General features: G+C 46.7%; 1 protein-coding gene across 8 annotated transcripts in view; it reads left to right on the top strand.

Moving 5' to 3' along the window:
- The window catches only part of slc6a9 (solute carrier family 6 member 9), a 235,565-nt gene that overhangs the window by 189,380 nt on the left and 20,353 nt on the right, over nt 1–25,832 (top strand). For all 8 annotated transcript variants that reach the window (XM_078560985.1, XM_078560986.1, XM_078560981.1 and 5 more), the window contains 4 exons: nt 1,193–1,454; nt 14,046–14,178; nt 17,800–17,934; nt 18,871–18,974. In XM_078560985.1, coding sequence (XP_078417111.1) covers nt 1,193–1,454; nt 14,046–14,178; nt 17,800–17,934; nt 18,871–18,974 — 634 coding nt within the window. The remainder of the gene's footprint in view (nt 1–1,192; nt 1,455–14,045; nt 14,179–17,799; nt 17,935–18,870; nt 18,975–25,832) is intronic.

Here is a 25,832-nt window from a genome sequence, read left to right as displayed (position 1 = left end):
TTACCAACCCCAGGCCATGCTGTCCGCACCTGACAACATCTTATCTTCGACAACTCTGAAGTTGGCCAAGGCTCCAACTGCAGGATAAATGTGGGCTGAATTTAAATATAAGAGTCAGGGCCCAATGACAACATTGGTGCCATGACATGATTTTTACGAAGATTTGGGGGGAGGACTGCCCCTATCAATGCTTCTGGAGAAATCTGCCAAGATGCACTAGAGTGGCTAGAAGAGGCCAGGCTAAGTAACATTTCTGATGGTTCAGAGGAGCAGGAAGAAATCTCTAAGGCCCTTTTGCCCTCCCCCTCCCCGTCCCCGTTTGGGACCACCTTCCCCCCGCAACCTGCATGGCCCCAACTCCTGGCACATATTTTATACTGGAGTTCATTCCCTTAGGCCCACAGTGGCTGAAAACTCCTATCTCAATTCTCACATCTGTTCAACCAGGTGTTCCCCACTCCTCGCTCTCCCCAGGTGCACCCCCTGAGTCAGGGATCATGCAATATACCTACTCTTCACCCACCAACCCCCTCCCCCTACCCAAAACCCCCCACGTTAAAGTCAGGGCTAACTTAATTGTTTCTGAAGCAAATTCTATACTTATTGTTCGCATTTGTGTGCATACAGAAAATACCTTGAACCCAAGTTATATCATAATATGTAGAAGTTACCCTTTGTCTTTGCTGCTATTCCTGATTATCTGTTCAGTCTAGTTGTTTCACAGGTTATTGCTGCTTTGTTTCATTATGTTTTTCGTTTCTCTTTAGTAAAGTACACAACTTTTGTTAACTTTGTTCCTGTCCTTGTCATTATGAAAGATATTTGTAAGTGGGAATGGCACAATATTCTACTTGCCGTAAAAACCCACATCAATTCAGAACTATAATACTAAATTGACAACCTGATCCCAAGAGCCACAAGGGTGAAGATTTCTCCTGTGCATTATATGTGACAAAAGAATGAATTAATCTTGTTACACAGCACAAAGAGGAAATCTTCCTCCAAGGACAGATAAATCTGACCTGAGGTGAAAGCTCAGCATTGCCATTTTGTTCATAAAATGGAAACATCTTCCAAGAACCAAAGCTTTTTGCTTCAGTGAATGTAACATTTCCTGACAGGAATGAGAAACTAAACCCTGAGATGTACAAAGTAGAATTGTTTGACTTGTATTCCTTATTCTTGTGAACAGGAGTGGGGTATGGGATGATGGTTGTTTCCACATACATTGGGATCTACTACAATGTGGTCATTTGCATCGCCTTCTACTACTTCTTCTCCTCCATGACTACACTTTTGCCATGGACATACTGCACTAACTCTTGGAACAAGGAAGATTGCAGTAGCATGCTGAACCCCAACAGAACTGCCAACATCAGTGATCTGTCACGAAACATCTCAACATTGCTGAACCAAACTGCAAAGCGGACTAGTCCTAGTGAGGAGTACTGGAAGTAAGAGCAGCCTTTCCAGTTAAGAACAATGTATTGCTGTGGGACTTTTGTGTCAGTAGAAGCTTACTGTTATTTCTTTATTTCCAGTTCTGTCCTGTCCTGAACACAATGGCTTACAAGTTGGGCACAATTCCTTGGGCATTTGCAGTCTTTTGCTTCCTCACAAATATGCGCTGTCTATGCCTAGTGTAAAAGTTGGAAAATCTATTGTGGGCTCCATCCCGTTAAAAGTGCTGATAGACCTAGTAGCAATGTCTGCCCTGGACCCTGGCAGACATCCCAGTGTCTGCAGGGAGATTTGTACGCTTGTTTACTAATGCTGGTTACCAATGCCACTTGGGACATTTCCAGGGCACCCACCCATCATTGAAGAATATTTGGGCATTGTGGTGGTGGTGGGGGAGGGTGGAGGGCGAAGCTCAACTTGAATATTCAGGATTCCAAATCACAATTCCAGTCTGGACCCTTCCTTTATTTGCCATATCTGCTATTTACTGGTAAGGTCTGCCCGGTGCTGTGGAAACTGGAACACCTGACATAGGAAATCCCCAGTGCCCCCTTACAGACCAATTGGAATCCTTGGTTTATGGCTCAGTTCTGGCATATCTGAGTCTCAGTCTAATTTCCAACCCATTTGGCAGGATGTCACCAAAGCTGAGGCAGGGTGTGTGAGGAAGGGCTACCAGGGTCCGGGTCGAGGGGCTGAATTTTCCTGAAGTCAGGAATGGAGGTAGGGGCGCTCTGAAAGTACCTGCCTCGGGCAACGTGTCAACTTCAATGTGCCGATCCTGGTGTTGGCAATGATCATAAGTGCAGGGCAAGGGCTGGGCAAGAATCCCGCTTTCATCCCCATTAAGGCCAATTATACCTGTTAAAAAGGGACAGGGAAAGATGGGATATGTAAACGGACAGGCAGGTTGTAGAAGCTGTCAATTTCAGAACTGGGTACACAGTGGGGAGCCAGCCATGACTGCCCCAGGACATTTCCCCGGCCCCTAAGAGGGTCAGCAGGGCAAAGGGGGACTTGACACTTGGTAAGAGGTGCCCTTGATGCTGCACAGGTGGCAGGATAAGTGGGCACTCAGCTCCTAGGCTTTGAATGTAGTGGCACCCCCTGGCATCACATGTATAGATGAGCAGGGGATAAGGCTGCCAAGGACAATTAACTGGCCACTGGTCCAGAAGGAGGGCTCCAGCTGCAATGGGGACACAACTGTCAGATTCTGGGCCCCATGGTGATAATGGGCAATTCTCCTCGCAGAAAGGGCAGAACCCCAGGCATCAGGAGGGCAAAGGAGAGGGAAGAGGAGCAGGAAAATAACAGAGGCCAATCCCTCAACATAGGATTGACTGTTGAAGATGGGGCTACCTAGAAATGGCCAAGAACCAGTGTTGCAGGAGGCTGTGACTCTCCCAGGCAGATGATCACAGATATCTGTGCCCTCATCACCGAAAACCTTGCACCTCACAGCACTGGTCGCCATGCCCTGCAAGTAGCTGCCAAAGTCATTGTAGACTTGAACTTTTTCACTTCTGCCTCCTTCCAAGAATCAGCTGTGATCTTAGTGACACCTCAGAAACGGCTGTACACCACTCCATCTCATTGGTCACTAATGCCGTCTTTGCCAGAACTGGACAATACATTCCTTTAACAACAGACATGGCCTTGCAGGGAGAGAGGACATTGGTTTTTGCCTCCATTACCAGACTCCTCCAGGTGCAGAGCATTATCAATTGCATCCATGTGGTCATTACCACCCTCAGCTTCTGGCCAGTGAGATCCATCAACAAGAAGGGGTTCTATTCCCTCAATCTTCAACTGGTTTGCTACCACAAGGGCCTCCTCCATGCATGCCCTTGCTCTCTTGGTAGCTGTCATGACTCCTTCATCCTCCACCAGTCCCGGCTGTCTCAGATCTTTACCCCAATTCCAAAAGTGCATGGATAGATCCTAGGGGACAAGGAAGACGGGAGCACCATACAAAGGCACAGAGGTGATACAGCTAATGCCACCTGCTCAGCAGGGAAACCATTGAGCAGGCGATCGGGTTTCTAAAGATGTGATTCTGGTGCCTGGACCAACTGGGTGGTGCCCTCCGGTATTCTCTTGCAAGGGTCTCGGTCGTTATGGTGATCTGATGCACTGCCCATAACGTTGCTCTGCGAAAAGCTGTGGACGTTAAGGAAAAGAGATATCCTGGTAGGAGACAACTCATTGGAGGAAAAGTGGGAGGGAAGAGGAAAACGAGGCATGGGAGATGATGTTGAAGAGAGACACGCTCCTCCTGCACAGCTTGGTGGCCTTCCCTGCCAGCCTTCTGGAAGAAGACCTCTTTCCTCTCACGATCTCCAGCATTAGATCCAGGTCACCACTCATGAACAGAGGGTCTATCTTTTTTTTAATTCATTCACGGGATGTGGGCTTTGTTGGCTGGGCCAGCATTTAAGCCCATCCCTAGTTCCCCAGAAAGTGGCAGTGAGCTGCCTTCTTGAACCACCGCAGTCCATGTGGTGTAGGTACACCCACAGTGCTGTTAGGAAGGGAGTTCCAGGATTTTGACCCAGCGACAGTGAAAAAATGGTGATTTCCAAGTCAGGCTGGTGAGTGACTTTGAGGAGAACTTCCAGGTGGTGGTGTTCCCAACTATCTGCTGCCCTTGTCCTTCTAGATGGTAGTGGTTGTGAATTTGGAAGGTGCTGTCTGAGGAGCCTTGGTGAATTCCTGCAGTGCATCTTGTAGATGGTACACACTGCTGCTACTGTGCGTCGGTGTTGGCGGAAGTGAATGTTTGTGGATGTGGTGCCAATCAAGCGGGCTGCTTTGTCCTGGATGTTGTCAAGCTTCTTGAGGGTTGTGGGAGCTGCACTCATCCAGGCAAATGGGAAGTATTCCATCACACCCTTGACTTGTGCTTTGTAGATGGTGGACAGGCTTTGGGGAGTCAGGAGGTGAGTTACTCATTTAGGGTTCCTAGCTCTGACCTGCTGTTGTAGCCACTGTATTTGCATGGCCAGTTCAGTTTCTCGTTAATGGTAACCCCCCCCAGGATGTTGATAGTGGGGGATTCAATGATGGTAATGCCATTGGACATCAAGGGGCGATGGTTCGATTCTTTCTTGTTGGAGATGGTCATTGCCCTGGCACTTGAATGGCACGAATATTACTTGCCACTTGTCAGCCCAAGCCTGGATATTGTCCAGGCCTTACTGCATTTGGACATGGCCTGCTTCAGTATCTGAAGAGTCACGAAAGGTGCTCAACACTGTGCAATCATCAGCGAACATCCTCACTTCTGACCTTATGATGGAAGAAAGGTCATTAATGAGGCAGCTGAAGATGGTTGGGCCAAGGTCACTACCCTGAGGAACTCCTGCAGTGGTGTCCCAGATCCGAGATGACTGACCTCCAACAACCACAACCATCTTCCTTTGTGCTAGGTATGACTCCAACCAGCAGAGAGTTTCCCCCCTGATTCCCATTGACTCCAGTTTTGCAAGGGCACCTTGATGCCACACTCAGTCAAATGATGCCTTGATGTCAAGGACAATCACTCTCACCTCACCTCTGGAGTTCAGCTCTTTTGTCCATGTTTGAACCAAGGCTGTAATGAGGTGAGGAGCTGAGTGACCCTGGCGGAACCCATACTGGCTTCAGTGAGCAGGTTATTGCTAAGAAACTGTTACTTGATAACACTATTGATGACCCCCTTCCATTACTTTACTGATGATGGAGAGTAGAATGATGGGGTGGTAACTGGCCAGGTTGGATTTGTTCTGCTTTTTCTATACAGGACACACCTGGGCAATTTTCCACATAGCCGGGTAGATGCCAGTGTTGTTGCTGTACTGGAACAGCTTGGCTAGGAGCGCGGCAATTTCTGGAGCACTATCTTCAGTACTATTGCCGGAAATTGTCAGGGCTCATAGCCATTGCACTTTCCAGTGCCTTCAGCCGTTTCTTGATATCATGTGGAGTGAATTGAATTGGCTGAAGACTGGCATCTGTGATGCTGGGGACCTCCGGAGGAGGCCAAGATGAATCATCCACTCGGCACTTCTGGCTGAAGATTGTAGCAAATGCTTCAGTCTTATCTTTTGCACTGATGTGCTGGGCTCCACCATCATTGAGGATGAGGATATTTGTGGAGCCGCCGCCTCCAGTGAGTTGTTTAATTGTCCACCACCATTGTTTGTGGGACCGCTTAGCTCTGTCTATCACTTGCTGCTTCTGCTGTTTGGCATGGAAGTAGTCCCGTGTTATAGCTTCACCAGGTTGACCCATTTTTAGGTATGCCTGATGCTGCCCCTGACATGCCCTCCTGCCCTCTTCATTGAACCAGGGTTGGTTCCCTGGCTTGATGGTAATGGTAGAGTGGGGGATATGCCGGGCCATGAGGTTACAGATTGTGTTCGAGTACAATTCTGCTGCTGCTGATGGCTCACAGTGCCTCATGGATGCCCAGTCTTGAGTTGCTAGATCTGTCCAAAATCTATCTCATTTAGCACAGTGGTTGTGCCACACAACACGATGGAGGATATCCTCAATGTGAAGGCGGGACTTTGTCTCCACAACAACTGCACAGTGGTCACTCCTACTGATACTGTCATGGACAGATGCATCTGTGGCAGGCAGGTTGGTGAGGATGAGGCCAAGTATGTTTTTCCCTCTTCCTGCTTTTGGTACCAGGCCTCAGGCTCCCCTGTGACGTTCCCTTTCCTTCTGGTTGTGTGGGAGGTTTTGGCACAATCAGCAGATTTCTCCCTTACGACAATCAGCACTCTCAGTGATGGCTGCTGTGGGGAACCTCAATGAATCTTGCGACCCACTTCCATTCCCACTGCCACTGGCTCTAAGTAGATAGGAAACCCATATCAATTAAGGGCTCAACCTCCGTGAAAGGGGAAAGGTTTAGGGGGAATATTAGGGGGATATCAGATGAATATCAGAGAGTGGTGAGGGTGTGGAACGAGCTACCATCTGACGTGGTAAATGTGGGCTCACTCTTAAGTTTTAAGAATAAATTAAATAGATACATGGATGGGAGAGGTCTGGAGGGTTATGGACTAGGTGCAGGTCAATGGAACTAGTGGAATAATATTTCGGCACAGACTAGAAGGGCCGAATGGCCTGTTTTCTGTGCTGTAGTGTTCTATGGTTCTAAAATATTAACTTTAATAAGCTTCCCACCAGAGGTAGGTTTCTGACCCAAAAACAGATTCAGCTCCTGTTTCTTCTTCCATGGTGAAAATTCAGCCTTAAGTGTCAGTCGGCTTAATCACCCATGGGGCAGTTCACTCAGCATAATTGTGCTTGATCTTGCCCTCATGACTTTGGGCAATGATCATGGTTTCCAATGGCTGTATCACCATCACCAGAATTGTGGCTAACTTCTTTCCCTCTCCTTAGCCTGGGGGAATTGAACCTAATTGCAATGCCATTCCTACTCACTGCTCAAGCTGAGACTAGTAAACTTAGCATCAGTGATGAAACCTAGGTTTGAACCTGGAATCACCTTGGCTGCACGGTTTGCAGGACACCATGAAGTTCACTTACCAACCATGACATTAGGCATATTTTATCATTGCTTCAGTTCTCCAAATTGCCATTGGAAACATTAAGAGAGACAGTGACGGTAGAATGGTTAATTGCACGCCTTAGATTGCGGACTGCCCACCTAACTTTCTGTTGATTGCTGCCTGGGAGCTCTGATTGTAGTGAAGTCCAAGAATGTGACAAGAGAATATGAGATGCCATGAGATCATGTAGATTGGTCTTATGAATCAACACAGTTTCCCAACTTCATGTACATATTAAATAATTGTTTTTTTTTTAAAAAAAACCCTTCTCTACCATGCGCAAAATAAAATGTTCCCTGGTCTCTGTTATCACATTTCTATCACAAGAGGTAGGATGTGCCTCGCGAGCAAATCTGGCTTCTTTTGTGATGAACATACCCTGTCCTTCACTCCACCTTCAATGGCAGCAGTAAGATTGGGTGCTCACCCTGTCTGGGGTAATCAGAGGCACAAACCTGCATGCTGAGCAATGTGCCATCCCAATAATGATTCTGTCAAAGGTAAATGAAACAGGCTTCCCCATTGCTGCTGTATAGCCAGGAATTGTGCGTATTTTTACCCTAGAAATAATAGCTGAAGTAAAAATGACTCCTGCATAATCAATAGGCAACTGCAAGACTTTGAAATAATTAACAACAACAATTAGTTCATTCTAAACTGAAGAGAAGAATTGTAAAGGAATCTGTAGCTGATAAGTGAAACAGGACAATGTTTCTAAATCAATGCTAACTGAAAGCATGAGAGATTAAAACTTTCCTACTGGGTTTGCAGCTATAAATACACTGCTGTCTGTCAACAGCTATTCAACAGCAGGAAGTAATAGTGTGTCTTCTTAAGAGGCTTTGTCTGCTCCACAAGAATGAAGGAAGCTATTGTTCCACTAAAACATTTCCCTACCATTAATCTATCAATTCATTCAATCGGATTAAAGTTTAGCAGCAGTTTGGATTGGAGATTATTTATTGATCTCCATTCTCTAGTTGGCTGAGATCAATCAGTGAGAAATTGGCGGTGTTAGTATCCATTTTTTTGAGTGCTACCAGTGTCCCTAGAGCTCCAAAACGGTGTCTATGGCAAGCACACATTTGTGCAGCAAAGTGCACCATATTGATGCAGTCATTAGTATTATTCAGTGAACACCTACTGGAAGTATGCAGAGCAGGCAGATCATGATGTCATTAAGTGTTTTATACTCCATCCAATTACCCCTCTTAATCTCACACATCTGAACACATGTTCAACTGCAGAAAGTAACCCCCACAAGCATTATTTTAAAAGATCATCAACTACTTGCAGGTTGGTTGCTATTTGCTCTCTCTGCTGCTATGATTCTATGAGTATTTGGAGCTTTTTATAGTTTCAAAAGTCTAGAAGGAGTGGTGTGGCAGGGGCTGAAGGATATTTTGCTGCCTTCAGGGTTTCTGCACAAACTGATTGCTCCCAGATTTGGGTACACTAGGAGATACTCCCCTTGGAATATGGCATAATTTGGCAATTGAAGAGAGACCATGCAGAGCAGGACAAACTACTGGAAGAGGGAGGAGTAGGAGGAGCGGGAGAAGTACGCTTGGCAGGAGACCAATATGTTCAGGGAGCAATTCTGCTACAGTGTGGAACAGTGTGTGACACATCTGTGCATCAGTAAAGACATCCTCACTGAAACCTGCCATCTGTTACAGCCACAACTACAATCTCAGTGCAGGGCAAGGATCACATTGCCAGTAATTATGAAAGTGCCTGTGGCGGTTGTAAGAGGCTAAGACATCACACTGTATAGTTTTATAAAATATATGTAGATGTGTTCATTAATATTTCTAAAATTTTAAAACTGAGCAAAGATCCTTAAAATGGTTGAAACTATGCCTGTCTGCAACTCCTGAACCAAAGGAGCCACCTGGTAGTATTAGGAAAACTCACACCATGTTATCTCTGAGGAACCACTAACAACCCCCCTGTGGCCTGTACAGCCCAACTGCAAAGGGAGTTATACAAAGGCCATCTGCATTTAATAACCCAGGCTGGCCAGAAGGAGATGGATCATCCGTTAAGACAAAGGCCCCGCAACGTTCCTTTCAATTCTTAATGACTGAGGCAATTAACAGTCTTTGGAACCCAGATGATGAATACACATCCTTTGAGAAAGGCCAGTTGGAGAGATAGAAGGCCTCTGGCTTGTGGAACAAGCAATATTGCCTTGCTGAACTCCATAGCTCAGTCTGCTGTTTACCATCCAACTGGCAGCCTCACAGAAAAGCAGCTCTGCCCAGGTGAACATCTGACCCCATCTGCACTGCTTCTGCTGGAAATTCTGTACCATTGCCTATAAGATGGATTCATCTCTTTGTGCCTAGCTCTTTGTGTGAAGTCAACACCACCAGAAAAGTGAATTATACAGCATCAGTTTTCAGCTCACCAACCCCTGTGAAGGAATACCTCATTGGACTTTGATTCGGGACTTGGAAACCCACGTGAAACAATATTTCTATTCTCTGTGGTCTCTGCATTGTAAATCTTTCTTCTCTCCATCCTGCTCTTTATTTTCTGAGTGTGGAGACAACATTGCAACCCTCCTTTCTCGTTTTGAGTGTGTGCAGATAAAGTAACCCTTTGAGTTAATCCTATCTCACATTTGCTGTGGGGTTATTCATTAAAAAATTGGATCGCTCCACAACTGAGGTGTTGGGAAATAAACCATTGTTTATAAAGAAGGAAATGAATCAAAACACCTTTCTATTTATGGACGGGTGGTGAGAGGAGAAATTAGCGCTGTTTAAATTACCCCCCCGACCACCCTGTCCATAACACACTGAACATTTATACCTTTAGGACCTTCTAAGCGGGAGTGAGAGATATTTGCAACAGTCGCAGTTTGCCATCAACTGTTGTACAATGGAAATCACTGAGCCTCTCTATATCCAAAGAGAGCTAACCGCACTTCATTCCCTCTTGCCAGAGACAAGCAAGCAGAGTGATCACACGGCTTTCCTAGGATTGCAGGCTTCCCCATGGTGCAGGGTGCCATTGACTGCACGCACACCACTTTGTGGGCACTGGATGTCAACTCTCCCCTATAACAGAACAGAAGGGGTTCCACGCCCTCAATGTCCAACTGGTGTGTGACAATAGGCATTGTGGTAGTTCAGTGCCCAGTATCCTGGCAGGAGTCATGATGCCTTCATTCAGCTGCAGCCCACTGTGTCAGCTGTATGTGAGGCACCATGAAAAACAAAGAGTGGCAACTGGGCAATGAGGGCTATCTGCTGCTGACACAGCTGATGTTTCAAGTTGGCATGTTGAAACAATGCTTTTACTATCTGGACTGCTCAGGAAGAGCCCTGCACTACTCAGCAGATGGGGTATTTAAATTTGTTGGTGCTGTCATGAAGGATGGTTCTTGCCGCCAACTACACAGCAAGCGGCTGAGTTGGAGGAGAATGAAAAGGAGAAGGGAGAAGTAAAATAGGAGGAAGAAGAAGGGAGGAGGAGATTTAGACAGCCTACTTTCTGACCAGGCTGCCTAATAAGAACTCACCTGAGTGCAATACCAGTAACTGCAGCATCAATTCCCTATTCACTAGCAGTCCCACACTGCCCCACCTCTCTATCACTGGCCATCATAGGGTCCACTTGTCCAAAATGCAAACATAAAAGGAAGCACAAAATAAATATTTCAAACCAAACTTGTAAACAAACTCATGCCATATTGCATACAAACGTCAATAAATCATCCTTGTGAGTTCCCTTAGTGTGTGCCCACCATATACGTTCATCATCCTCATGTATTCTCTTCATTTCTGTCCTCCGTGTTCCTTTGCCTGGCTTAATGGTCCTAACACTACCCCAGTGGCTGCAAAATGGCTGGTGGAAGGATGGTGACTCTCGATGGAAGAGACTGCAGATGAGGACAATCTCAAGCAGCTCTGGGCTGTGGATCACCCATCAGTCTGGGCTGGCTGGCTGACAGGCAACAGCAGGAATTACTAGCTAGTTCTAGTAATCTGTTGGAGCACAGATAACTGGATTGTTGTGACAAGCTGCCTGCAAGGCCCTATGCACACTGATGCCATGATGGCAGCAGTCTGAGCTTGCAGAACAACAAGCTGAACTTGTCTGACAGCAGCCTGACCTTTCAGTGCTGCATTCAGCCATTGGGTAGCTGCTGCTTGCGAAGAAACTTGCGACACTGGCCACCAGGCAATGCATCATGAAAGTGTGCAAATAGGATTTGGTCACCAATTTCACACCGGGATGAATGAACGCCAAGCTGCACGTAAAGCTCTGTGCCAAATTGGTGCTGGACACCTCTGTGCTCAAGGACATTGGCCGAAAGCTTTCCTGCAGGTTTCCCAATGCACCAAGCATTTCTTTGTGCGTATATCATCACCGTTCCTTTGTAGACTACCTCACCTGAGTTCTTTGCAGCAGAACCCGTTTGTAACTTTTCCCCTCAGCAAGCTTGCCCTCGCACTGGTTGCAGCCCACTTGTGCCCATGTCTCACCATCTGCAGATCTATCCTCTAGTCAGCGCAGTGTCAGTATTGGAGCTGGTGGCTGCAAATGCAAGATCAAATGATGGTGCTATGTCTTCATGACTTTCTTAATGGAATTCCTCCAGTGCCTGCTTAGGGTGCATCTCTTGCCTATCTGAAAGGGGAAAGACACCAGGGTAAGGTTGGGTTATGGGGAAAGGGGAAAATTAAGAGCTGCATGTTTACACCATCTTCAGCTTGTATATCCGAGGAGAGTGTGGGGTGAGAGGGAGGTAGGGTGTGAGAAGGAGGATTATGTATGAAGATACTGTTAACTTCGATGGTTTTAGCCCTGCCATTGGCCATGGCCCCGGCAATGGGTGTTTTAGCCATGGCAACACTATCTCCTCCACGGTAGTTAGGGCATGCAGGCACGCCAGTCTCTCTCCAGTTAGCACCTGCTGTCTTCTTGTGACACTTTGCCCTGTGAGAAAGAGGGAAGTGTGTCAGTGAGTGACATGTAGTCTGTTTGGCTGATGTGGCAATCATGGGAGTATGTACAAGCTGTGAGATGTAGCTGTGAGGCCTGCTGTGGTTGCTAAGCGTGTGAGGGTGAGATGAAATGTATGAATGTTAGGTCTGAGCAGTGATTGAAAGAGATTCTTGTTAGGTGAGTGATGGGGATGTAGTGATTTGAGTGGTAGCCGAGGCTACCAGTAGAGTTGGTGGGATATAGCATTTGAAGATGCGTTCACTGACCTTGACCACTCATGTAAGATCATTGAGCTTCTTTTGCACTGCGTCCAAGTCTTTGAGGGTTGACTCCTTGTTTTGACCGTGTGTCTGGAGAGCCCCCTTCCCCACCCAAGTTTATACTGGACATCTCTCCTAAGACCTCTGGTGCAGTGTCCAAAAACAGTGTAGCCTACGCTCTCCCCATTCCATCATTTTTCACTCATCCAGGTCAGAGTATCTTCAACCATAACTTTTGGCAACTGGTCCAGCCACAATGCTCTTCCCCTTTTAAGAGGTGCAAGCTAGCTTTAAACAAAGCAGGGTAGCTTTAAGTGGTGCTAACCGCTTGCATATTGGCCCTCTACTAATGCGTCCAGGCAATCAACAGTGTGGTTACCACTAGCTGGTTGCAAAAGTTGTTGAAATGAGCAGGCAGTTGGTGTGCTGGCTGCATTGTAGTCACTGCTGCCGGTTAATGTTACATTATGGTCCCATGCCCATTTTTGGGGACATTATTTGGTCACCAGTTTCTCAATATGGCACTTCAGTAGAATAATCAGTAACTTCTTTACCACGGATGAAATAATCTCTGGTTAATGCATGGGTCAAAACAGAAAATAAAATTATTGCATTAGGAATTCCTGAATATTTGATCACAATGGAGCATAGCTATATCTACAAGTTTTGGATTCAAAAATGAGAGAGTCATATTTCAGCCCCAGTATTGAGTGACATTCGCACTTGGGTTTGCCAAGAGTTGATGCTTCCCCGCCTCATCTAATATTTCAGCAATGCTGTCGTGTAACTGTGTCCCTTAAAACAGTTATCAGAATAGAATACACTGCTGGGTCAGTTGGGCAGGATCCAGGTTAATTATCTCATTTGCTGATCTGTTGTGAAATGTCACTGTAAAGAAATGAACTGCCAAGCCTGGGACCATTGAAGATGTGTTCCATTGCAGTATATGGCATTCGATATATAGAAACGATGGCCATCCTGATTAAAAGAAAAATTCTGTATGCATTTTTAAAGCCTTCACACACACGGGCCTAAATTCCAGTGCCTTTCGATCATAAATTAGACAAGGACACACTGGGTCCCAGCCTTCTCTTCCTGTTTTTGCAGAACCCAGCCCAAATAGGTTCACCTGGATGAGAGGGAACATAGCTTTGGGGTTGGGTGTGGGGCGGGGAGTGGAGGGAGGTGTGTAGGTGTAGGAATAGCTCCCAGGCCTGAAAGTTTGCTTGTTCCCCAGCCTGTCAGAATGACAGACGGGCGAGTACATGGAGGGAAAGAAGGCATGCTGGCCTGCTAACCAACACGTGGAGCCCAGCTTGACTCCAGTCCTATAGCTGGCTTGGAACCACCCCCACCTCTCCCAGAATAGGCAGTGGCCCTCACATTTTGAGGCCTCTTGGGATAGGTGGGTTCCTGGCATGCTCAGTGACGCTTCCACCCACAATAAGCCTGTTTGCAACATCATTGTTTATCAGAAATCCAACCCACAAGATATACTTACTATTGCGGCCTTAGAGTTTGGAATGTAGTTTTCTTATGTTGCAGAAAATGTATCTCAGCTCTTGTCCTCATTAATTTTTATAGTATGTCACCTGATCCAGGGAATCCAGCCCTAAGTATTTGCTTCCTATTAGGATGTTTGTCTTAATTTGTTTTTCTTTCAAAAATCCCAGTTTTCTATAGAGGCTGAGACCAAGGTAAGTTATAGAAAGGTCAAGTATGAGTTTGGAGGAGGTGAATACAATATGACAGCTTTGGAATATGTACTGACTATGGTCGTATTTGTTGGCAGTTATTACGTGCTGAAGATATCCGATGGCATTGGAAATTTTGGAGAGGTTCGCTTGCCATTGCTGGGCTGCCTTCTTGTGGCCTGGGTTGTGGTCTTCCTCTGCCTCATTAAAGGGGTCAAGTCTTCAGGAAAAGTAAGTGCACTGCTGCTATTTACAAATACACAAATTGGAGCAATATGAATGGAAGCACTGGTCAAGGTGGCTGGGAACCAAGGACATTTATTTTGTAAGGGTTGAGAGTTGGAGTGATAGTGTCTCCTACAGAGGGAAATGCTAGCTTTCCCAGATCACAAGTGATTTCCCAGATTACAAAGGTAATCTCCCTTACAGGCCCTGCTCCCTTGTTATTATGTTACATGGGATGACAAGTGGAGGCTTCATCACTGAACCTGTACAAATCCGGCATAAAGGGTGGAATTTAATGTTGCCAACATTGGTCCCACTCACCAGTTGGAGAACCGGTGGGAAACCCATGTCGGGTTTCTTAACTGGCTAAAGCCAGGCCCTCCCTGAGATTCAGGACCGAGGGGTTGGAAATCCCGCCAGCTGAGAGCTGACAGCCACTCAGAGGCCAGCAGCGCTCCATTGCCAGCAATGCCTCTGGAAGTGGTAACTGCTGCCGGTAGAGCTCCAGAGTCAGGGATTGTCGGTGGATACCCAGACTCGAGTGAGTGAGGGCAGGATGAGGGTCATGGGTTGGGGGTCGGGGACGGGGGTCAGGGGGTTTGGAAGAAAGGGCAAGGATGTGGTTTTCCCCATGTCTTTCCCGATCAGGCAAGAATTGCCTTTGAAAGAAGGACCCCCTTCAGAAGGCCACAGGCAAACCCGACAGAGTTTACTTGGTGGCCTTCCACTCACATTTAACCCTGAGCCACCGCTAAATTCTTGGGGATCATTGATGTCTAACGGCTCAATAATGAGTCTAATTGACACCCCACCACAAGCGTGCGAGTTCTTCCCATGGGCCTATTCCCACCTCCATCGTAATCGCAGGAGGTTTTCCCACTGCTCGCTAACTGGTATGCGGCATCTCTTGTGATCGAATGGGCCTGGCTGCCATGTTTTTGCTGCAATGGGCTGGCTTAAAACCAGCCCAAAGAGTTCAGTACTAGGTACAGATAGACAAAGCAGACCACTCAGACACCTCTCTCCAGCAATGCTTCCAGGAAAACAGAGGACATTTCCCCAGTTTGCCTCTGAAACATTTACTCCCTGAACTACAATACCAGTAGATAGATATAACACAATTTTGTGCATCATAAGTTGGATCTCTCATATATTACTGGGACAGATCTGGTTTCTACCATCAGCCTCACCAGACTCAAAGTTAGATTTCTCCCAGCTTCTGGACAACATTACTGAGAAAAAGAAGAAAAATACCGATGACTACTTTTACTCAAATCAAAATATGTCCCACATAGTCAATGTCTTGTGGTAATGCCAATCCTGGATATGGGGTGTGAGCAGATCCAATTCTTTCTGTGAGAGGTAGAACCAGAAACTTCAGTTAAAATGATGAGAGTATTAAAGAGCTAAACTCCACATCTTCAAACAACCAGAAACAGCAACATATCAATGCACCACACACGATAACCCAACTGTTAATTTACGCCAGCTGCAGAAAGATTGAAAATGGTCCCTTGGGAATCTTTTGAATGAGAAAGTTTTTGCAATTACCACTCAGAAACATTATATGCTCACATCATTTCCTATAGTGAAAGGACTCATAATAGAGGGAAATTGATGCACTGCAATTTCAACTTTCTGCACTGATATGAAATAGGCGATCTAAAATGCATTCCACCTGATGTTGCTTAGATAGGGAAAGTGGGTGGGGTGTGTAGTGGGACAGCTAATTCAATATCATCCATTTTACCCCATTGCCTAAAGAGAGGGAGAGGAGGAAGATCAGCTGCAACTATGAAGGCAAGAACAAATTCATTTTTAAAAAGGGAATGAAGATTAATTAATAAAAGTTAATGCCAGTGTCAGTTTGCTCAACCACCCCTCAGACATTGTCCTCATTAACATAGGCAGCAAGACCCTTGTACATGTTGAGTATGGCCACGGGCCGATGTTCATCCAGCACTGCACCTGGGGTGAGGCTTCTCCACAGCTAAGCAGTGGCCACTCCCTTCCAAATCTTAGGGTCAGTAATCCACCATCCTTCCCAGTTGGCTAGTTAATCTCTTGACCAATGGTGAGAGATTCAAGGAAGAAAACACGTAGCTGAGCAATCTTATGGTGTACAAATTCGACAAATACTTTCTCGAGTAGATTTAGCAAATGAATTCTCCCAGTTTAGAAGGTAAGGGGAACCCCAGGTGCAGTGCTGGAGGAGCATCGGCCCGTGGCCATACCCAACAGGTTCAAGGGTCTTGCTGCCTATGTCATTGAGGACAACGTCTGTGGGGTGGATGAGCAAACTGACATTGGCACTGTCGTACAGGAGACGATTCAGGCGGAGGAGTGAAAAGCAATGTGGAAGTGGTAGTCAGAGGGGTAGATGGTGACCGGGATTCCGAAGATGCCAGGTGCCAGGGTGAAGGACACTTTCTCACAGCTAGAGATGAAGTGGGAGGGGAAAGATCCAGTTGTCATAGTCCATGTAGGAATCCATTGACATAGGTAGAACGTGGAATAAGGCTTTGCTAAGAGAGTTAGAGGTTGGAATTAAAACACAGAACTTCACAGATATTCAGGGAGACCTGGATGTCCTTGTACACTCACAGAAAGTTACCTTGCAGGTACATCAAGCAGTTAGAAAAGCAAATGGTAAATGGAGGGATTGGATTATAAGAGGTCTTACTGCAATCATAGAGGGCCTTGGTGAGACCACACCTGGTACACTACACAATCTGTACAGTTTTTGTTTTCTTACCTAAGAAAGGATATACCTGTCTTTAGAGGGAATGAAATAAAGGTTCACTAAATCGATTCCTGGGATGAGGGGGTAGTCCTATGAGCAGAGATTGAGTAGACTAGGTCTATATTCCCTAGCATTTAGAAGAATGAGAGGTGATCGCTTTGAAATATGTAAAATTCTTAAAGGGTTTGATAAGGCAGATGTTGAGAGAATGTTTCCCTTGGCTGGGGAGTCTAGAACTAGGGTCACAGTCTCAAAATAAAGGGTCGGCCATTGAGAGCTTGGATGAGGAGAAATATTTTTAATAATTCAAGGGGTCATGAATCTTTAGAATTCTCTACTGCAGAGATTTGTGGATGCTCAGTCATTGAGTAATTCAAGTCAAGAGATCATCAGATTTTTGGATATTAAGGAATTAAGGAGTATGGGGATAGTGCAGAATGATAGTGTGGAGCTAGAAGATTGGCCATGTTCTGATTGAATGGTGGAACAGACTCAAGGGGCCACATGGCCTATTCCAGCTCCTGTTTCTCATGTTTCATGTAGAAGCTTTGCAAAGCATGGTAGCTCATTCGTAGAATTTACCCATAAATTTGTCCATTTTTTTAAAATAGTGTGTTACTTTAAAAATATTCTGTGCCCCATTTTATATTTTAAAAAAACAGGGAGCTGCTTCCCTTCTCCACAAATCGGGGTTGCATTCCACTAATTTTTTATAACTGGGGGAGTCCTTGCTGAACGTAAATTTCCTGATTCAGCTTTTGTTCAATTGCTGCTCCATTCCATTCCATTATTGCTAGCATAAAACCTGCTAGTTGTGGAACGGTAATCAAATATTGCTTAGTCTTGTCGTACCCAGCGTGAATATTTCTGTGTTCTTTTTCTAGGTGGTGTACTTCACAGCAACATTCCCATATGTTGTGCTGACAATTCTGTTTATCCGTGGAATCACTCTGGATGGAGCTGTCAATGGCATCAAGTACTATCTCACGCCTCAGTGGGACAAGATTTTAGATGCAAAGGTGAGCCGATTATGGTTGGTGGCTTGATCAGATCCCCTTCAGAAAAGTACTGTGTTCCTGAAGATTAGGTGGCACTGTGGCATGTGATCCTGTTACAAATGCACAGTGTTCACTGTACCATCCGAGGAAAGAGCCAAATAGAGACCTGATGCTACCTCACAGGGAGAGAGGAGTGAAGAACCATTTGATGCTAGCTCAAATTTTGCAGGTTTCCTAGCATCCCATAATAAAACAAATAATAGTTGGAATTTCTACACACCATCTAGTCATTTGGTAGAAGAAGGAATTGTGATCTTGATTCCCTTAGTTGTGCCCAATCTCAGTCTGGCTATTGAGATCAGGGATGATGCTAAGCAGAGGTTAAGCAAAATAATGGATGTCACTTCCATCTTCAACAGGGGTATAAGCTGGGCAGTAGTGGGCTGGTCACTTGTTATACCCAACCAGAAAGGAAATTCTGAAGTGGTATTCAATTTGGAGCTGATCTGTTGCCACCATTTGCTGCCCCCACCGAAGTTCAAAGATTCTGCTCAGTATTGGGAAATAAGTTGACCAGGGATACTCCTGCCAATGTCCAAGTGCCCAATTGTAATATGTCACCAACAGATGATGGTCAAGTTGCTATTGCTGTGGCCCTGGGATAGGGATGCCATACTAAGTAAAGAGATGAACTCAGATAAGTTACACAATAGAAATGGGAGGGAATGTAGTTATTTTTAAAAAGCTTGAGTACAAAAAAAATACAACATCCTGCTCTGATAATGAGGGTAGTATTGCCAGTGTGGATGTCTGCACCACACCTACAAAATAGCATGTGGAAAAAGCATCTGGGAATTACAATTCTCACAAAGAATTGAGCAAAAAAAAAAAAGTGAATATCTTAAGTGTTATGTTTTGTAAAATGTTAACAGTTGTCTGTTTTGCATTCTATTCCAGGTCTGGGGGGATGCTGCTTCCCAAATTTTCTACTCCCTGGGATGTGCCTGGGGTGGCCTGATAACCATGGCGTCTTACAACAAGTTCCACAATAACTGCTACAGGTTAGGGAGTATTCTCAAGAACAGAATAAAAACAGCATTTTGTTTTAACCCCTTAAGATATCCTTTTTTTCATTCATTCATGGGATAGGGGTGTCACTGGCTAGGCCAACATTCATTGCCCATCCCTAATTGCCCTTGAGAAGGTGGTGATTAGCTGCCTTCTTAAACTGCTGCAGTCCATGTGGTGTAGGTACACCCACAGTGCTGTTAGGGAGGGAGTTCCAGGATTTTGACCCAGTGACAGTGAAGAAACGGCAATATATTTCCAAGTCGGGATGGTGTGTGGCTTGGAGGAGAACTTGCAGGTGGTGATGTTCCCATGCATCTGCTGTCCTTGTCCTTCTAGATGGTGGAGGTCGTGGGTTTGGAAGGTGCTGTCTAAGGAGTCTTGATGAATTGCTGCAGTGCCTCTTGTAGATCAAAGACACTGCTGCTACTGTGCGTTGGTGGTGGAAGGGGTGAATATTTGTGGATGGGGTGTCAATCAAGCGGGTTGCTTTGCCCTGGATGTGTTGAGCTTCTTGAGTGTTATTGGAGCTGCACTCATCCAGGCAAGTGGAGACTATTGCATCACATTCCTGGCTTGCGCTTTGCAGATAGTGGACAGGCTTTGGGGAGTCAGGAGGTGAGTTACTCGCCACATGATTCCTACCCTCTGACCTGCTCTTTAGCATTTTATTGTTCTTGACTTTCTTCATGGAAAGGTTTAAATGTTCTGGCTGCTTTAGCGCCAAGACAAGCTAAGCCCCTTAATCCAGACCAAAATAGTGGCCGATTTCAACTATATAAATTAAGATGAGCATGGCCGATGACTTTTCTACGAGTGGATTGTGCCAAGGTCCAGGAATACAGTAAAGAAGAAAATGAGAAAAACAAACAGGTCCCTTGCTGTCCATTCTTAATGAAGAGGAATTTTGAGACACTGTATTGGTGGCACCATGAGCTATGGTATGGAATGGAGAACAGAAGTATATGACTTCAATAGAAACTATTCTTTCTTGGGATAGGGAGAATACCCACAAGAGCTGGGCATCTTATTTGTTGCACTGGCATCCCAGATGAATGCTTTCTTTATGGCAAGGCTTACACTTTCTATATTTGTGAACAAGCGAGAAACGAGTTTGCCGATCACTTTTCTTTAAAGCACAAGCATCTTTAACATCACATAAAAAAACATATACTTTTTTCCTTGTAAGAGCTATTCCTGTATTTGGAGCACTATTAGATCAATTCAGAGAGCAGTGCTACTGTAGGCATGAGGCATAGATGATTTCACCCAATGAATCCATGAATAGTTAATGAGAATTTTTAACAAACTATCCTTTCACAGGATGTGGGCGTCACTGGCTAGGCCAGCATTTATTGCCCATCCCTAATTGCCCTTGAGAAGGTGGTGGTGAGCTGCCTTCTTGAACTGCTGCAGTCCATGTGGTGTAGGTACATCCACATTGCTGTTAGGGAGGGAGTTCCAGGATTTTGACCCAATGACAGTGAAGAAACAGCGATATATTTCCAAGTCAGGATGGTGTGCGGCTTGGAGGGGAACTTCCAAGTGATGGCGTTCCCAAGCATCTGCTGCCCTTGCCCTTCTAGATGGTAGCAGTCATGGGTTTGGAAGGTGCTGTCAAGGAAGCCTTGGTGAGTTGCTGCAGTGCATTTGGTAGATGGCAATGCTGCCACTGTGTGTCAATGGTGGAGGGAGTGAATTTTGAAGGTGATGGATGGGGTTGCCAATCAAGGGGCTGCTTTGTCTTGGATGGTGTTAGGCTTCTTGAGTGTTGTTGGAGCTGCACTCATCCAGGCAAGCAGGGAGTATTCCATCACACTCCTGACTTGTGCCTTGTAGTTGGTGGACAGGCTTTGGGGAGTCAGGAGGTGAGTTACTTGCCACAGAATTCCCAGCCTCTGACCTGCTCATGTAGCACTATTATTTAGTTGGCAGCTCCAGTTCAGTTTCTGGTCAATGGTAATCCGCAGGATGTTTTATAGTGGGGGATTCAGCGATAGTAATGCTGATTGAATGTCGTGGGGTGATGGTTAGATTCTGTCTTGTTGGAGATGGTCATTGCCAGGAACTTGTGTAATGTGAATGTTACTTGCTGCTTATCAGCCCAAGCCTGAATGTTATCCAGGTTTTGCTGCATATGGACATGGACTGCTTCAGTATCTGAGGAGTCACGAATGGTGCTGAACATTGTGCAATCATCAGCGAACACCCTCACTTCTGACCTTATGATGGAGGTCATTGATGAAGCAGCTGAAGATGGTTGGGCCTTGGACACTACCTTGAGGAACTCCTGCGGTGACATCCTGGAACTGAGATGATTGACCTCCAACAACTACAGCCATCTTCCTTTGTGCTAGGTGTGACTCCAACCAGCAGAGAGTTTTCTCCCAATTCCCATTGACTCCAGTTTTCCTTGATGTCACACTCGATCAAATGCTGCCTTGATTTCAAGGTCGTTCACTTTCACCTCACCTTTGGAGTTCAACTCTTTTGTCCATGTTTGGACCAAGGCTCTAATGAAGTCAGGAGCTGACCCTGGTGGAACCCAAACTGAGAGTCAGTGAGCAGGTTATTGTTGAGTAAGGCAACTTGATAGTACTGTTGACAACACCTTTCATCGTTGTGCTGATGATGGGGCAGTAATTTGCCAGTTTGGATTTGTCTGGCTTTTTGTGGACAGGATATACCTGGGCAATTTTTCACATTGCCAGGTAGATGCCAGTGTTGCAGCTTGACTAGGGGCGTGGCTAGCATAAGTCCTCAGTAATATTGCCAGAATGTTGTCAGGGCCCAAAGCCTTTGCATTACCCACTGTCTTTAGCCATTTCTTTTTATCACATGGAGTGAATTGAACTGGCTGAAGACTGCCATCTGCAATGCTGGAGACCTCTGGAGGAGGCCAAGATGGATCATCTACTCGGCGGAAGATGGTTGCAAATGCTTCAGTCTTGTCTTTTACACTGATGTGCTGGGCTGCGCCATCATTGAGGATGGGAATATTTGTGGATCCTGCCAATTAGTTGTTTAATTGTCCACCACCATTCACGACTGGATGCGGCAGGACTTAAGAGCTTAAATCTGATCTGTTGGTTGTGGGATCGCTTAGCTCTGTATATGACATGCTGCATATGCTTTTGGCAAGCAAGTAGTCCTGTGTTAAAGCTTCACCAGGTTGACACCTCATTTTTAGGCAGGCCTGGTGCTGCTCCTGGCATACCCTCCTTCACTCTTCATTGAACCAGCATTGATCCCCTGGCTTATTGGTAATGGTAGAGTGGGGTATATGCCGGGCCATGAGATTACAGATTATAGTTGAATACAATTCTGCTGTTGCTGATGGCCCACAGCACCTCATAGACATTCAGTCTTGAGTTAGTAGGTCTGTTCGAAATCTACCCCAGTTAGCACGGTGGTGTTGCTGCACAACTTGATGGAGGGTGTCCTCAATGTGAACCAGAGCATCAGCCTGGGCCTTTGGATTGCTAACTCAGTGACATTACTACTGTGTCACCCACCTCCCCCTAATTAGGATATATAAAGATGGGAGGCACAAGTAGAATTTTCTAGGTTAATTTTGTGGCCTGTTGCTATTAACAATGGGTGGAGTCGTCCCAGGTTTGCACTAAATGCAGTAGTGGGCATGAAAACTGGCGTAATGGTGGCTTTTCATGCCGTATCATCCCAAACCTGCCACACTAATTATGCTTTCCCAGGAAACATACCAGTTGGATGGTGGGCGGGCTGTCATTCACCCGCCACGCCATGACCTCACCGCTTCATCACGCCAGGTGCCATATTTAAAGTGCAGCCGTGCGCACACCTCTCAGTGCTTCCAGCCTGCGACTGCTGCACAGAAGACATGGCCCTGAAAGGCAAAAAGACTGCAGCCCCCAGCTTTAATGACATGTCCCTCGAGCACCTTTTGGACGCGGTGGAGGCCCGCTATGATGACCTCTACCCCCACTGTGGCCGCTGGATGGAAAGCAACATCACCAATCTAGCTTAGAAGGCGGTGGCAGCGGTGGTCAGATTGCAAGGCACAATAGGTGTTTCCATCCGCCTTCAGCTGGCATGCCAAAGCACCGAAGTCAACACTAGTAGGATGGGGGCCGCCGTGGAGACCTTGGTCCAGGAGGTCACTCCTGCACTGCTGCGCGGGCTGAACTCCATCACTGACGTCATAGTTGGCTTCCAACAGTGTGTATGCAAGAGGGGTGCAGGGCAGCTCGATCTCACTCCAGCTTCCTTCTCCTCAAGGAGTCAGCCTGGGGCCCTCAGGCACACAGGGGGTGGAGGATTAGCAGGTGAACACCCTGGGGCCATCCACCCAGGTGACTCCGGGAGTGACCAGCCTATCCGAAAACCCTCTTCCTGTGTCGCCAGCAGCTCCAGTTCCACAGGCCGAGGAGGATGCCACTGCCACACAGCAGGACCCCGAAAGCAGGCCGGGGCCCTCCAGGTCTCAGCCCTCCAGAGGAAGCCCGCCAAGGTCATCACAGACAGGGCGTAGCAGTCAGCAGGCTATCTCCACCTTCGTTGTGGATGCCCGAGGAGCACCAAGACTTAGCGGCAGGGTTAGAAAGGTTAAGCGCACAGCCTGGGTGTGGGTGTTAATCACTTCTACATAATGTTCACTATTGTAAATAAACTCTCAACCCTGTCTTCCTGCCTATGGCTCCTTGTTCTGATGAGCAGTGTTTGTGTCACTCAGATGTGAAACCTTTCTGCACAAAATAGAGACAGGAGTCTCAATCCAGGGCCTCTTCCCTATGCTCTGTGCAACCTTCAGACCAAAGTGGTGGTCTGGCCTCACACTCCCTGGAAACATTACTGATGCCTGCACCTCGATGGTGCTCATCATTGCTGCCAGAATGTCATGGGCAGGCGATACAGAGTTTCGTCATTCTCTCTCTGTGTTTTCAGCAGCTTTAAGGTGGGGCTGGCCCCCATCACACCAGCATCTGTGACCTGTGACACTGTGCTCCTGAAGTGTCAGATGCTGAAGGCAGACAAACAATCAGGTGCTTTTAAAGTTTCATGGCTGTATCTCCATGATATGACCCTGATCACAGAGCTCAAGCGAGCTGCCCTCGGCCAGACAGGAGTCAGACGTACTCAGAGGCTATGTGAAGATCTATGGAGTGTCCTCACTGCATGTTGTCATCATCTGCAATTGAGTGACTATTAAGGCCTCCACTGCATCTCCATGACATGAGCATTATCACAGAGGGTATGTGCACTGCCATATGCCAGACTGGAATCAAACGTTCACAGATGTAATGTGAGGATCTGTGGGGTCTCCTCACTGCATATTGTCATCATTCTCCCAGACCTAGCAGCCAGGAGGGCCTCCCGAATATGTCTGCCTCATCTGGCCAGTGTGAAGGTCTCATTGCCATCATCGTCACCTTCGAAGACTTCCTCACCCTCATTCCTGTCAACACCCTCCTCATCAAAGGAGACCTCCAGCTCCTCCATCTCCTCCTCAGCCAGCTCCTCCCCCCGTTGCAGTGCCGGGTTGTAAAGGGTGCAGCAGGCAACGCCAATGTATGACACCCTCCAAGGACTATATTGCAGGGCTCCACCAGACCAGAACCTTATTTCCAGCAGTTTGCTCCACCAATTTGCGAGTTGCAGCATGATCCTCATTATACTGTTGCTCTGCTGCAGTCTGAGGCCGTCGGGTGTCATCAGACACGGCCTCTGTGGGTAGCCCTTGTCCACAAGGAGCCAACCCTGCAGCCTCTGCAACCTGGAAGACTACAGGGATCTGTGACCCACTGAGAATGTAAGACTCGTGGACACTCACTGGAAACCATGTGCAGACCTGCAGGATGCATTTCTGGTGGTCACACACCAGCTGTACATTCAGCGAATGGATGCCCTTGCAGTTGACATAGTTGGTCATTTATTGCAACTGAGATCTGAGTGCCATGTGAGTGCAGTCAATCGCACCCTGCATCTGTGGGAATCCCGAGATCTGGACAAATCCAATCGCTCTTGCATCCTGCCTTTCCTGGTCCCAGGCGAAATGCACAAAGTTGTGTACCTTCGCAAAGATGACATCCATGACCTCCAGGATGTATTTGTGGGTGGAGGCTTGTGATAATACACAGAGGTCACCTGTGGAGCCCTGAAAGGAGTCACTGACATAAAAATTGAGCGCTGCGGTCACTTTCACGGCCACTGGCAGTGGATGCCCTTCATGTCCCCTTGGCGCCACATCCTGCAGCAGCTGGCAAATGTGATCAACCAGTTCCCTAGACATGCGCAGTTTGACGATGTCATGAAACCAGTTTGCGATTGCCTGCTCAGTAGGGCACAAGCACATGCGGCTACACTGGTTCTCGGTCATCTGCAGGAATGAAAGGATATATAGACCCTGGTTCTAGCTAGGCGCCAACCAGCGACAGCTCACTGAGGCTGTTCGGCAGCATGTGCAGGAGCCCCAGCCGCCCCTTCTTCCTGAGGATGCTGCTCCCCTCTCTGCGCAGCCAGGCACCTCCATTGCTCTTTTCTCCATCATTTTTGCTGTCAATATTCCACGAGGCATACAGCTAGTTCATCAGGCTCCATGCTCCTGATATACTCCCATAGGATGAAAGAAAGGGACGCTTGGGTTAGCATGGGTGTACTAAGAACCTGCTTTGGAGCAGAGAAGACTGAGGGGTGACCTGATCGAGGTGTACAAGATTATGAGGGGCATGGACAGGGTGGATAGGGAGCAGCTGTTCCCCTTAGTTGAAGGGTCAGTCACAAGGGGATACAAGTTCAAGGTGAGGGGCAGGAGGTTTAGGGGGGATGTGAAGAAAATCTTTTTTACTCAGAGGGTGGTGACGGTCTGGAATGCA

Source organism: Cetorhinus maximus, chromosome 17, assembly GCF_964194155.1.
Source record: "Cetorhinus maximus chromosome 17, sCetMax3.hap1.1, whole genome shotgun sequence".
Taxonomy (NCBI): Eukaryota; Metazoa; Chordata; class Chondrichthyes; order Lamniformes; family Cetorhinidae; genus Cetorhinus; species Cetorhinus maximus.
The sequence above is the reverse complement of the archived record's forward strand: the minus strand, read 5'-3'. Positions and strand labels throughout refer to the sequence as shown.